This window comes from Labrus bergylta, chromosome 14, assembly GCF_963930695.1.
Source record: "Labrus bergylta chromosome 14, fLabBer1.1, whole genome shotgun sequence".
Classification (NCBI taxonomy): domain Eukaryota; kingdom Metazoa; phylum Chordata; class Actinopteri; order Labriformes; family Labridae; genus Labrus; species Labrus bergylta.
The window spans coordinates 22,286,170-22,300,434 of record NC_089208.1 but is presented as its reverse complement, the minus strand read 5'-3'; the positions used below and the strand labels follow the sequence as shown (position 1 = coordinate 22,300,434).

General features: G+C 45.1%; 2 protein-coding genes across 3 annotated transcripts; both read left to right on the top strand.

Moving 5' to 3' along the window:
- Nucleotides 1-564: 564 nt before the first annotated feature.
- Nucleotides 565-3,339, top strand: pigw (phosphatidylinositol glycan anchor biosynthesis, class W). Its single transcript, XM_020649945.3, has 2 exons — nt 565-723; nt 1,299-3,339. Exon 2 carries the CDS (start codon nt 1,302-1,304, stop codon nt 2,772-2,774), a length of 1,473 nt encoding a protein of 490 aa, XP_020505601.2. The 5' UTR covers nt 565-723; nt 1,299-1,301; the 3' UTR covers nt 2,775-3,339.
- Nucleotides 3,340-4,631: 1,292 nt separating this feature from the next.
- Nucleotides 4,632-12,896, top strand: ggnbp2 (gametogenetin binding protein 2). 2 transcript variants are annotated; one of them, XM_020649984.3, is made up of 14 exons: nt 4,632-4,761; nt 5,564-5,700; nt 6,521-6,601; nt 6,730-6,983; nt 7,380-7,478; nt 8,345-8,458; nt 8,569-8,778; nt 8,867-9,035; nt 9,120-9,305; nt 9,407-9,551; nt 9,749-9,874; nt 10,411-10,559; nt 10,646-10,855; nt 12,163-12,896. In XM_020649984.3, the coding sequence occupies exons 2-14, from the start codon at nt 5,608-5,610 to the stop codon at nt 12,367-12,369; spliced, it is 2,043 nt and encodes a 680-aa protein (XP_020505640.2). In that variant the 5' UTR covers nt 4,632-4,761; nt 5,564-5,607; the 3' UTR covers nt 12,370-12,896. The 2 variants fall into 2 exon arrangements, with proteins under 2 accessions (XP_020505640.2, XP_020505639.2); XM_020649983.3 differs by having other exon boundaries at nt 8,861-9,035.
- The last annotated feature ends 1,369 nt before the right edge of the window (nt 12,897-14,265 follow it).

Below are 14,265 nucleotides of genomic sequence, written 5' to 3'. Positions count from 1 at the left end.
TTATTCCCGCCCTCTTCCCGCTGTCGTAAAGCCACCTGTCCCGCGCATGAATAATGATGAGTGTCTATTCTGGGTTTTACGGTGCAGGTGCTGAGACAGCCCAAAACACTAACGCAACACCTGAGGTTCCAGAAAGTAAAAAAGTGCGTTGAGACTCCCTGAATTACTTCAGTTTTCCATTGATTCCCCCAATTTTTTTAATTGCATTTTCATTTATTTCAAGTTATTATAAAGGGCTGTCAAATTTTAACATTTTTAAAATTTTGATTAATCGTTATATTTCAATAGTTAATCGTGATAAATCTCATTATATTTGCACGTTTGAAATTCCATTATTTCGCATTCAAAAATATATATTTTTTAGGCTTTTAAATACATTTGTGTACTGTCTTAACCTGAGAGTACTTTACTTGCTGTGTGCTTTTCTTTTGTAATAAAGTAAGGCCCCTCTGGTAGATGGAAGGTTAGGACAATGAAGTTATGCTGCATTCATGAATACAGAACGAATAAAAACTAGATAGAAACTCTGCGAAATCCGAGCTTCTATGAATGCATCACGTTACTGAATGCGGAAGTACGCATTGCCGCTCTCATGTTGATGTGAGCATGATGATGGCTAGGATAAACTCGGAACTTGAAGCAAATATGAATAGGTATGCTGCAGAACAGGTATTTTTGTGAAACTGAATTCTCACCGCCGCGGAGGAAACCCTTTAGTAACACGTAAGTACTGGTGTCTTAACACACACTCGCTGTAGTCACGTTATTGACGTATTTGTATAAATTAAAGCATCCGAATTGACCCCATTCGTGGTTTGCTAGTGAAATAATATGTGGGGAAGTGGGAAAGTGAGACCAGGAGAGGTTTTCAGCTCCTAAAGAAACTGTGATATGTAGAGTTCCTGACAAACCTCTCACTTCAAGACCGAGAAATACTCTGTCGTACAGTTATTATTAATATTATTGTTATGTGCATGTTATGAGGCAGCCAGAGTTTTAACACATTCAATAAGAAGAGATCTCATCACTCCAATTCCTTCCTCCTTACAATCTGTCAAGCTGAGGATTGATTTTAAAATACTGCTGACTGTTCAAGGTGCTAAATGGAATTGACCCCACTGACCTTTCAAAACTCCTCTCCCCATATGACCGTACACACCAGGTTCCAGTTTGGTAGCTTACTGGATTTTAGAAAAAGGTCCCTTTGAATTCATTATGGGTAGTGACCCTGATGGTGTTCTCTTTGACTGCAGCCATGTTTATCTCCTGTAGTAATACGTGCATTTTGTTGTGTGCAGGCCATGTCACAAAAGGACCTGAAGGAGGCGTTTGTCAGTAATCTCAATGGGACCAGTCTCCAGGAAGTGGCACTGGGTTCCCTCCTCTCTCCAGTGTGCTTCATCAACAGAGGACTCATCCTGATCCTCTACTACCAGGCCAAAGAGACCCTTCCACTGCCACTCCCCCTGTTGTCTCACCTGTTTCTAGACTTCTCCGTGCTCATCCTTCCCCTCGTTCTGTCCTGCACCATCCTGAGCAGCGTTCTCCAACACGTCATCCCGAGCCTGCTCTTGGTTACACTTTGCGTCTACTGCTACGTCCATCTTAAAAACCAGCATCCGCAGAATACTGTCAGCAGTTTTCTTCAGAGTCATGTCCAATACAAGCAGATTCCCTTTGTCACGATATTCAGAGTGCTTGTAAATGTCAAAACAGCCATCAGCATTCTTGCTGTAGACTTCAGTGTGTTTCCGAGACGCTATGCTAAGACGGAAACCTACGGGACAGGTGTGATGGACTTTGGTGTGGGGGCGTATGTTTTTGCCAACGCTCTTGTTTGTCCGGAGGCTCGGGGAAAGAGCTTCTCAGGATCCAGGATGAATCACATCAAAAAGCAGCTCCTCTCTGTGTGGCCCCTGCTCGCTCTCGGTATGGGACGGCTGGTTAGCGTCAAAATGACCGGCTACCACGAGCATGTGACAGAATACGGCGTCCACTGGAATTTCTTCTTCACACTCGCCATCGTCAGAGTTGTTGCTTCTTTGCTGTTGGCCGTTCTACCAGCCAATCGGTCGTGGGTGTATGCAGTTATGATCAGTGGACTTTATCAGCTTGCTTTGGAGAAAACGGAGCTGAAGGCGTTCATTCTCCACAACAACGACAGAGAAAAAGACTTTCTGCATGCTAACAAGGAGGGCATTTTCTCCGTCGTGGGCTATGTAGCGCTCTACCTGGCAGGAGTTCAGGTTGGACTCTACGTCATGCAGCCGAGATCCCTGGTTCGACAGTGGCTTAAAGTACTCTTCAACCTCTCATTTGTGTCTCTTGCCCTGTTTGCTGCTCTGTGGGTGTGTCAGACCCTCACAGAGCCGGTGTCTCGCTGCTTAGCTAATTTATCTTTCTTCATCTGGAGCGTTGCCCAGTCGCTGTTGTTTCTGTGCTGCATCGGTTTCGCTGATATGGTGTTACTGTTTTCCAAAAAGACATCAGGCTGTCATTTGGTCCCCTCGTCGTGGAGTTTGTGTAAAAAACAATCGGACTCTGACCAAAAGACGGACGACATGGACGGACTGTGCCTCGTTCAAGCTGTCAGCAGGAATCAGCTGTTCTTTTTCTTGCTCGCTAATGTCATGACAGGAATGACCAACTCTGTGGTGGACACCCTGAGCTGCAGCAGTTTGTTGTCAGTGTGTGTTTTAGTGTTGTACATGTTCATGAATTGCTTTGTGATTTATCTCTTACACGTTTGTGGGATCACAATTAAATTCTGGTGAGGTTGAGTTTGTAAAACTGCGAGATGAATCCGTATCATGGGGCTGGAATTAAATGTTAAAATACTCATACTATTATTTCAATCAGCAGAGATGTGAATAAAGAAAAAGATTTTTTACGATAACATAGAAATGTGACTTGAGACAAAGACTTTGCCGCTTGGACCCTGTGGACTCTATGATTCTTAGCATTAACAGAATAAATCCTCCCCATGGAGTCCAGACCCTGGTGTTGGTGGATCTGCTGACTAGTTGAGACCGGATGGGTGAAGAATTGATGGATGATGATTTTGTGAAGACGGGCGGTGATCAGGAGGTGGAGGGGCGTATGAAACATCGGCAAGAAGGAACTATAAAGGCAGAGGAGGAGTCATGTTTGAATAGGGGAGCAGAACGATGGTAGGCTGACAACGAGGGAGGAACGCCATGCGATTGATTAGATGAGCACAGCTGACCAGACTGCTAATTAACCAATGACAGCCCCAGAAAATGACAGTGAGAGTGCGAGAGAGGGATGAAAGAGAGATGGACCCGACCATTAAGGCAAATACAAAATCTTCCTGACTGATCGTAGAGCTTCATTCAAAAAAGAGTCCTCTGAGTTGCTGAATATTGACTGTGTGTGCTTTGTTTATATGTGCAAATGAAAGTTCTTATTCCTTCTGTGTTGTGAGCAGAGAGTCTAGCATTTAAAAGCAAACTATTCCTCTGCATTATCGTCCTTTGACCTAAAGCACCATCTTTACTATCGGACTGCATCTGATTGGGACAACTTTAAAGGTCTTTGTAGGGGCGCTGAATAGCCTAGCTGTTATGTCGTGTGCACCATGTACAGAGACTATAGTCCTCGTCGCAACGGGGTTTGAATCTGACCTCGGCCCCTTAGCTGTGTGTCATCCACCCACTCTCTCTCCTCCCAACGTTTCCTGTCTCTCCTCAGCTGTCCTCTCTAATAAAGGCAAAAAAAAGCCCCAAAAAGTGACTTTAAAAAAGGTTCTTTGTTGTGGTGCTTAGACTAATCCATACATAATACATCCACTAGTGTATAATTTGATTGCATTTAAATTGTAAAGGATGTTTAAGTTAAACTGAAATCTAAACAATTATTTTGGCATACTAGTACATATTGGACAAGAGGAAGGTCTGTAGAAGCAGAGTAGGGTTAGCAGGCACAATTTCACCAACTACTAAGGTGCACGGAGAGTGAAAGGGTTGAAGAGGTCAAAAAGCTCCAGCAGCACTTGTAGAACGAAGATCAACTTTATTAACTTTCTTAGACCGATGCGTTTCAGCGCGTGGCCTTCATCAGGGTCATCCATAGTCTGTTTTTCCGCTCACACCAAAGAGAGCTGATTTGTCTAGACTCTAATTTCTACGACAGGAAATGTTCTCTTTAAGATGTTAAAACATGCTCTTCATCCAACTGATGTAACCTGTCAGTGGCTATCACCTTTCTTTCATGGACTCATACAGGTGCGTCTCAAAATATTCTACAGATGGATGTCAGTGTTTTTAGAACGACTGCTTGAGCTACTAAATCCCAGGTTTGACTCAGATTGCTAATTTTAGTGTTTTGTAAATTGTGCTTTGTCTCTTTTATGTCTCTGTGTGTAACGTTGTGCTCTTGCTGCTGGCTGTATTGGTCAGGTCTCCCTTGGAATAAAAAGGTTCTTAATCTCAGCGGGACCAACCTGGTGAAATGAATGTGAAATAAATAAAATAAAACACGGATCACTTTATGTCAAACCGTCTTCCTGTTAATCAATCATTACTGTAAGGTTAAAGTGGATTAGTTACAGCCTTTCCTTTATGAATGAGCAGCTTGTGCCCGCACTGCGCCCCCTAGAGGCGCCACGTCATCACAACGTCAGCTTCTGCGTGCGCAGCCACAGAGGGCAAAGGTGAAACGAGTGATGAAGATTCCTTCGCCGTAGCAGCCTCACTCACCGTCGCACTTGTTTATCTTTAAAGGGTAGAAATTCAGAAGCGGGTGAGTAAACCAGTTAACCAGTAACTCGCACCTACATCACATCCTTTCAAGGTGACAGATTGTTTAAAACGTCACGAAATAGAAGCTGTACAAGCGCCGGTTTAACTTTAGCTCTATCGTTAGCTTGGAAGGGCAGCGATGCTAAACAGTAAGTTAGCAAAGTTTGCTGGCATCGACATGGTGTGAAAAACTGTCAACACTTATATACACGACTCGTGTGTCGATGCATTGTTATCCACGGATTAAAACAAATAACTGTAAAGCAGTTCAGCAGTATAAAGGAGTATAAAGAGAAACACAATGGCCGGCTTCGTCCTTCTTGCGCTGCTGTTGAAATCAGCTAGCATGCTAAAGCTAACTGGCTAGCAGCCGGTTGATTGTTTTTTCATTACCAATCAAATAAATATTACTCTTCTCGACATGCGTCATGTTAATCTGCACAGGTAGAAGTTCTGTTGACTACCTGAAATAATACACCCTTATACCCCACACCCCCTCACACACACACACACACACACACACAAGTTCCTGTTCCTAAGTTGTTGTGCTAACTGAAGTTAGCCTGTTCAATCTGGGTCAAGACAAATCGTTGTTGCGAAAGTGTCGATGACGTTAAATCAGAAGTTTTCAACGCTAGGGAAGATGTCTGCTTTGCTTTACTGCCCCCTCGCGTGACTTTGATATTGGTGTAAAATTAAAGTTGTGCAATGTTAGCTCGCCACGACCTGCACCAGACTGTTAGCATTAGCTGGATGTGGCTTGTGCTGGTGTCAGCGGGTCTCTTCTGTGTCATCCTCTGCAGGCGAGCTGCATCAACAAACCCGACCCGGAGGAAAAGAAACAAACATGGCTCGTTTAGTAGCAGTTTGCAGGGAAGGGGAGGAGGACTACCCTTTCCTCTCCAGGCAGATCCCTCTGCATATCGACGACACCCTCACGGTGAGTATCTCTTTCCATGAAGTGGTTCACTCATTCATAAGCCTCTTTGTGTTTTCAGTACTCTTTCTTTACTTCAGACCAGAAAAGAACCGATTAGTTATAAAAGCGTCGACCATCACCAAAATAGAATAGAAGGTTTGGTAACACTTTAAATTTAGGTCACAATATTCACCATTAACTGGCTGCTTATTAGTACCTTATTCTACATGACCATAGTCTAAAGCATATAAGCCTTTAACTAAGAGTTTGCCCTCAGTGCCCTCCTGATTACTGCTCGTGGATTGTAAGTTAAGGAGTTGTTGAACATGAACTATGATCTAAATATGCTTTTGCTTACGTCTAGCTCATAAGGGCCAAACTAAGAAGGCCCGGGTTTAGGACAAAGTGACTTAGGGTTTATCTGAGATTAAACGGGGTGCAGCACCTACAGTGACCAGCAACAGCATTGATCTATCAATCTCTTTTTTTGAAATGTTCTTTTTATTAGGAAAAGCACAGTGTGATTGCACATAACCTTCATTACTTGACAGACTTCCTTGATCCTCATATAGTTATTTGACCATTGTTTGTCCCCTATTCCGCCGGGACTTACGGGAAAGACTGGTGTGGAAAGTCTGAGTGTCTTTGTCCATAATGCTTTCCCCAAATTTTTTTTCTTCTTATAAATCATTCATTTACTGCATCTGATCTATCAATTTCCTCACGCCAGACGTTCCTCGGAGGAGAGATTGTCGCTTATAAAAACGATCCAATCCTGATGTAAGTCTCTGGATATTTCCAGAATGTGCATTTAAAATGTTTCACGATCTTCTGTTGTCAGATGGTGATGGAGTTTTCTGACAGTGTCATGGACGTGGACAGCAACGACATAAACGTGTCTCACTGGAAACAGTTTTCTGAGGTGGGCAGTTTTATGCACGTCATTGTTTCAATGTTTTTCAAGTACATCAGCAGCGCTCACAGGTGTGAGGTGTGCCTTCATTTGATTGGTCAACAAAGTCTTAACATAAATCTAACCTTTGTGTTTAGTATTACTCCAAGCTGAAGCAGCAGGACCTGAACATGGCCCTGATGGTGACTTCCAGGGAGGTGTACGCTGCGTTGTCTCAGCCGGTGCCATGCGTGGGCTGCAGACGCAGTGTGGAGCGCCTCTTCTCACACTTGGTAGAATCAGGGAACCCGGCCCTGGAGCCCCTCACTGTGAAACCCAGAGGCATGCTCTCTGTCACCAAAACGTGTTTGTCAGACGTGAAGAAGCTCTACAACCTCTTCTACGTCCATGGGTGAGTCACAAGCTGTTTTCAGACCACAGCGCCGTATCTAAGCTCTGCCGTCATCACGTCTTCGTATTGTCATATTGATTCCATGAGGGTGTAATATTGGTGTCCCAGTCCGTGAATTCATATTGTGTTTTGGCACAGTCAGACATGCACACACATGCTCAGCTGATCCTGTCTCTCCTCTGTAACGCCTTTCTTACCACCTCTGCAGACGGTACAGAGGGGTGATAGAATGCGATAGATTCGGACGTTTGCGATGTTTTGATTGCGATAACGATAAATTAGCCATTTATTGTGGTGTTAAAATACTACCATCTATTGTCAAATATATTAACAATAGACAATTGTTCTGTTGTACAGAGTGTTGTAAGAAAAGCTTTGTTTTTTCTTTGTTTTCAGGTCAAAGTTGAACGACATGATTGATGCCATTCCAAAAAGTAAGAAGAACAAACGCTGCCAGCTGCACTCCTTAGACACGCACAAGCCCAAACCTCTGGGGTGAGTCATTCCACCTCTTGATTTGTGTGTCAGTCGTATTCTCCTCTGGACAGCATGATGGATGTTAGTGTGAGAAGTCTTGATTATAATCTTTATTGTGATCATTAGAATGAAACTGTGACGCAGTGTGTAATGGGGCTAGTGTCCGGCCCCGTGTCCACCTGACACTTTTTCGGGGGGCAAAATGAAGCGTTTGTCCTCTGAGAGAAAAGACGCAGTGCTGCCGTCCGTCCTGTCTCTATGACAACAGTCTCTTTAAGACAGCCGCTGTATGGCCGACACTGCTCCGTTTTCTTTTTACTGCACGTTTTATATTTGAGGTTTTTTCCGTCACTGTGAGCATCAAACGGAGGATGTTTGTCCTTCTGCTTTGTCTGGATGATGAGATTAATAATGGTGACGGCCCCGCCATCGAACCTCCGATCAGACACAGAGAAGGAGACACGATCTGTAAGAGACAAAAATACAGGGTATGTCATATATTTTGAAAAAATAGTGCCTGTGACAAAAAATAAAAAGCCGAAAAAAAAGATGCTACACGCCTTTGCTGCTGAAAATGCTCTCTCCTCATTGGGAATGATTGAACAAAGAGGTTGGCCCTCGGGGCGCTGGTGGCGCAGTGGGCCTGTGGCTCCTTTCCCGCATGTCATTCCCCACTCTCTCTTTCTCTCTGATTTCCAACTCTATTCACCGTCCTATCTCCCTAATAAAGGCACAAAAATAAATCTTAACAAAAAAAAAAGAAAAAGAAGTTGGCCCTCAGAACAAAAACGCCATGTGGACACGGGCCCTTAGATCAGTTAGTTTTCTCTTAGTTATTGAAGGTTTGATAGTCAGAGTCATAATGTTTGTATATTTGCCTCCAGGGGGAGCTGGATGGACGTTTGGGAGCTCATGTCTCAGGAGTGCAGGGACGAGGTGGTCCTCATCGACAGTGCTTGTCTTTTAGAGACTCTGGAGACATACCTGCGTAAACACAGGTAACGTGTGCGACCACCACAGCCTCGCACTAAATACCTGATTTCCACTCTCGTTACAGTGGGAGGTTTAAAAACAATCGCAATAACTGCACATCACTTAACGTCCACAGATTCTGCACCGACTGCAAGAACAAAGTTCTGAGGGCGTACAACATCCTGGTAGGGGAGCTGGACTGCAGCAAAGAGAAGGGCTACTGCGCCGCCTTGTACGAGGGGCTGTGCTGTTGCCCCCATGAACGCCACATCCACGTGTGCTGTGAGACAGACTTTATTGCTCACCTCCTCGGACGGGCAGAGCCGGAGTTTGCAGGAGGCTACGAGTGAGTAGAGCTTCAGATAGTTTCTAACTTAGTCGGTTTGTTCCTTTCAGTATGTTGAGGATGTTGTTTGGGTTTCTCTAAGACGCAGAGAGAGACACGCCAAGACCATTGATATCGCACAGGAAGAAGTCCTGACCTGTCTGGGTATTCACCTGTACGAGCGGCTGCACAGGATCTGGCAGAAGCTACGAGCAGAGGAGCAGACCTGGCAGATTTTGTTCCATTTGGGGGTCGATGCACTACGCAAAAGTTTTGAGGTAACGAAACTTCATATTTCAAACTATGAGGTGATGAAAGGGTTAAGACGGGCGAGTCATGTTTCTGTTAACCATTTCTGTCAGATGGCTGTGGAGAAGATGCAGGGCATCAGTCGCCTGGAGCAGTTTGTAGAGGAGCTGTCCGAGGAGGAGAGAGCGAAAGAGCTGAAGCAGGAGAAAAAGAGGCAGAAGCGTAAAAATCGACGGAAAAACAAGTGTGGCTTTGACGTGTCAGAACAGGAGGCGGACGACAAGGAAAAAACAGACGAGGTAATCATCCACCACGAGGGAGAGTCTGGCCTTGTTTGATTATAAGAGGGTTGGATTATGTGCTCGCTTTATTGAACTCTGACCCGGGTTGTGTGTTTCAGGGTTCTCTTGAGTCCGTGGAGGACTCCTGCAAAGTCTGTGGCAGCCAAGAGGAGGAGGAGGAGGAGGAGGAGGAGGAGGCGGGATGTGATGAGACCGCCACCAACCAGAGCTCTTCTTGTAACTGCCCGGAGAGCACCAAACAGAGTAAAGACCAACTCCAGGACTAATCCTGTCACACACTTAACACATCTTTCATAAACAGTATTCAAAGTCAAGGCCAGCCCCAGAAATGAACCGTTTGTCTGTGGAGGACGCCACATTAAAGAGAGGAAAGACCGTTAGCATAAACAACAGGCCTTTAAGATGGTGTGTTTTGTTTTTTGTTGGTTGTGTTTCTGCAGATTTGTCCCCTCAGAGCAACGGCAGTGACTGTGGATACTCCTCAAGTATGGAGGGCAGCGAGATCGGCTCACGGGAAGGTTCTGACATCGCCTGCTCCGAGGGAATATGCAACCACGACGAAGCAGGTCTGCTCTGAGCCGGCGTTCTGTTTTTTAGACTAAAAACACAATATGATTCGTATATACTCCGAGGTTTCTTTGTACAGGAGCGCTTTGCTTTCACACGAGAGAATAAAAATCTGCTCAGGTTTTCTGAATTGACGAGACAATTATCTCAGAATTACAAGTTACGAGCGGCTTGTGGTTGTGCCGTGGGATCCAGTATTTTCAGCAGTAACCTGATTGTCTCCTGTGTCAGCACGTAGCTAACTGATTGTATTTTCAGCTGCAGCGAGGTGTGTGTCTGAACGAGCAAAGATCTGAGCAGCCTGTGCAGAGTCGACAAACTAAGAACGATGTCATCGATGTTACCTAAGGACACGAGTATCTCCTCATGTGTCAAACCCAAATAAATCTAATCAGTCTGGGAATGTTCAGAGGTCTAAATGAAGCTGCTGATCGTTAATTCAGAAGAACAGATTTTATTTTCTTGTGACAAAATGTTTCCATATCTTGGAGCTTTTTTGAGTTTTTTTGTTTGTTTTGTTTTTCACCCTCTGCAGGAGAAGAGACCAACCCCCATCACTGTGCTGAAGACAAAGAGGAGGACGCCCTAGACAGCTGTGTGGACTGCTGGACGCACTCCGAAGAGAACAGTCAGTGCAAGAGTAAAAAGAAGAAACGGAAGGGGAAGGCTTTATGCAACAGTCAGGTGAGCGAGCGCCGGTAGACGTGTCACACTGCATGCTTCATATTTGATAAGCGTGTTTTAAATGGTTCTGTTTCTCATTCCTGCAGGGAAAGAAGGCTGAAGGTTGCACGTCAGACGGGAACACGGCACGCCACAGTCTACCTTCGCGTTCATGCCGAACCAAAGAAATCTTCTCGTCCCTTTGTGAAGACGCACTCGCCAACCTTGCACTAAGGTTACCGTGGACGGCTCATCAGAAGAACCTCAGCCTTAACGGGAGCGCTGCAGAGGCGAGCATCAGTCTGGTGGAACTGCTGGTTAGTGAGACGGTTTGACTTGTTATGGTCAGATGCTGGTTCTGTTAGAGTCCCCATGAAACAGAACTTAGGCCCCGTGTCCACCTGGCGTTGTCTTCTGAGTGGGTTAGCGTCTTTTTTCAGTTGTCTTCAATGAGTAGAGAGCGTTAGCAGCAGAAAGCGGCCGCCTGGAGAAAAAAAGCACGCTGCCGTTTCTGTGCAGCTGCTCCGAGCGCTCAAGTTGAAAATCTTTCCGTTGACATCACCGTCCCTCTTTTCCAAATGTCTGATATTCCCCGTAGTTTAGCTTCCTACAGATCGTGTCTTGTACCCTCGTCCTCCTCGCTCCGTGTCTGATCAGGAAATAAAATATCTCAAATAAAAAACATGCAGTAAAAAGTAACAGAGCGGTTTCTGTCATACAGACATGGACGGACGCTTCATACGGACATGACGGACGCTTCATGTAAACACTCGAGCGTACAGCCAGCGCTTTTCTGCCTGGCAAAATGGCAGGTGGACACGGGGCGTTAGAGAATATCCGTCTCTGCATTCATGTCATGTTTGACACATCGGGAAAATGACTTCCTCAGTTGTGCACGTCAGCGGCTCCCAGGCTTCAGTGTTGATTGGCTGTTACTCGTGTGACGTCTAGCCAATCAGAAAGTGTTGTGGGCGGGACATTGGGTGAGACAGACCCAGAGGGAAAAACACACCTGCTAGGAGCCAAAGTAGCACACTTTAAAATTAATGAATTTCATCAGTAAAATGAATCAGATCATCCAGTTTTCTAATGTGGGCAGCTGTGAGGGGCAGGTCCTTCGTCCTCCGAGCTAAAGAGGAGAGGGACCATCGGGCTTGTTATCAGCGCTCTGTTCAAAACGCCAGAATCTGTGATGGTGCGGAGGAGCATTAGTGCACAGTGCATGGGTCACCTGCACATTAGTGAAGGAATACTGAACTATATATTCAGGTTTGGGAGCAATATATGCTGTTAGTGCAGCTGTGGCTCAGTGGTAGAGTCGGTCGTCTCTCAACAGGAAGGTCGGGGGTTCGATCCCCAGCTCCGATCTGGAGTGTGTGAATGGATTTGTAACTTCCTCTACTATCAGGGTGTGAATGTGTAGCTGTGACCTGCGGTGTGAAAGTGCTTTGAGTCGTCAGAAGACAAAAAAAGAAATATACAAGCTCTGCTCTGCCGATAATCGTTCGACCCCTGATACATGGTGTACGCTCTGTTTCACCGAGTAGCTCTAAAGGAAAACTATGATTACATCTTCATCTTTTATGTAACCTCCTGTCCTTTTCTTTTGTTCTTGTTACGACAGGACGATTCCGAAGTGGCCTCTGACGAGGAGAACTTCCTGACGCAGGATGAGATTCAGGCCTTTCTAGAAAGAAACCAGTCCTTCTACAACAACCGCCACCAGTACCGCCAGCTCCTGAAAGAGAAATTCACCAACTACTGCCGCTCCAATGAGCAGAGTAAACCCGTGTGTGGGAAGTGGTTTGCCACCACCACCAGTGTCAACTAACTGCACAAACCGCTGCCACCGCCACCCGGGGAGCAACACTCGTGACCACTGCTGCAGCGTCTTCACTGAGATAACTGTGAAGTCCGTTTGGTGTCTGGTTCAGTCATTTCTCTGTTTTTTAAAGTGTCGTGATTCTGACTTTCTGTTGCAATCGCACACAAACACACTTTCTCATCTCTCGGCTGCGTTCTTGCCTGCGGTTGTTCTCCCTGACCAAACCTAGCTTGGTGTCGTTGGTCTTCTGTAGGGTCATTGGGTCGGAGCACAGTGGAATCAGTAAACGAGCTTTGCAAGCTGTGATGTTAGGGATACATTTTAGGAGTCTTATTTTTATGTTTTCTTGTTTTCTATTTTGGTGACACGTCAATGTAGTGGTAAAGGTCGTACCGTTATATGTGTACAGGAATTCTAAATATAGAGATTTTACAGAGAATCAAAAATCCATTTGTAACAAGGATTTGGATGATGTGATGTCAAGAATGCAATGTGCAACAATTTACTAAATAAAGAATATTTATTAATATGCATATTTGTTTTTTAACCGTTTCCTGTTTCTAAAGCTGCAGCACATTTACATACAGAGACTTTAAACTACCCTGGGGCTTCCTCACACACACACCTCCACTTAAAGGAGCAGTATGTAACTCTGACAGCTAGTGTTTGGGTACTGCAGTCCAAATTCTAAACATTGTAGAGAGCTGTCTCCCCCCGCCCCCTCCTCTCTAGAGTTGATGCTCACACAGGTTGCCATGTGGTGGATACTGAAGCTTCAGTGTTTATCCAGCTCTGCATCGGTCTGTAAACCTTTCTGTGTTCTAACCTCTCTCCATTTTTCAAAAGCATCTCCAATATTGATCCTAGTTTGAGCACGTTTCTGCTCGTGGAGCTTATTAGAAACATGCAGAGGCTTTTTAGGTCGGGTACAATCACTTCTATCTGAAACACTTCTCTTGCCCGCTTCCATCACTGCAACACCTGTTGACCTGATAACTGCTCTCATATCTGGCAAACTGAGGGGCATCCAAAACGGCCGTATTGGGGTGTCTTAAAACTCCCTACCTTCTCTGGTCCAAACAAATCCAGAGCATTCAGGACCAGAATCTAAACTTAGTTGATTTGAGGCATCCACAGAAAACCATCTCTCATAGGTAGGATGTTTCTAAATCAGTGGTTCCCTACCTTTTCTGGCCTGTGACCCCACTTTGACTTCACCAAACTCTGATGACCCCAGAAATCCAAAACACAAACAGCTTTGTGAATTTGTTTTCAATCATGTTTTTCTGCTGTGGTGCCGGGAAACATTCATCTTGGACACAATACAGGCTTTTTCATGTTGATCATTTTGAGCAGAGGAAGAGAGGCTGAGAGGAGATTTCTACACAGACAGACAGACACTCTGCAGGTTTCTTGTTTTGGCATTGGATATCATACACACAGGAGCCTCGACCCTATTTGAATTCCATGCGACCCCACGCACTGACTTTCAAATGCTTTGCTGGCAGTGCCAAACGGTGTGCAGTGTTTTTATTCTGCCTTGCCGCCCCCTCTCCCCCGTAATGACCTCGGGCCTCACTTTGGAGCATGAACCATTCCTTGTCAGCCAGAAGAGGGCAGTCACAGTCCCCTTTTCAAACTCAGACTTCTGTCAGTGATAAACTCACAGCCCAGACCGAAGCATGAAGCTAAAACAGAATACAAACATGAATTTAACTCTGCTGTCTTTAGACAACTTGAATAAAAGTCTCTCACTAACGGCACTGTGTGTAAACCCTCTGCTGGTTTCATCAAGTTTAGGGAACAATCTCTACAGAGAATCCAAATAATCTTAATCTCACTTTATATTTAAAGAATCCTTAAAGCCAGGATGTCGAGGACATCTGATGAAACGTGTTCATT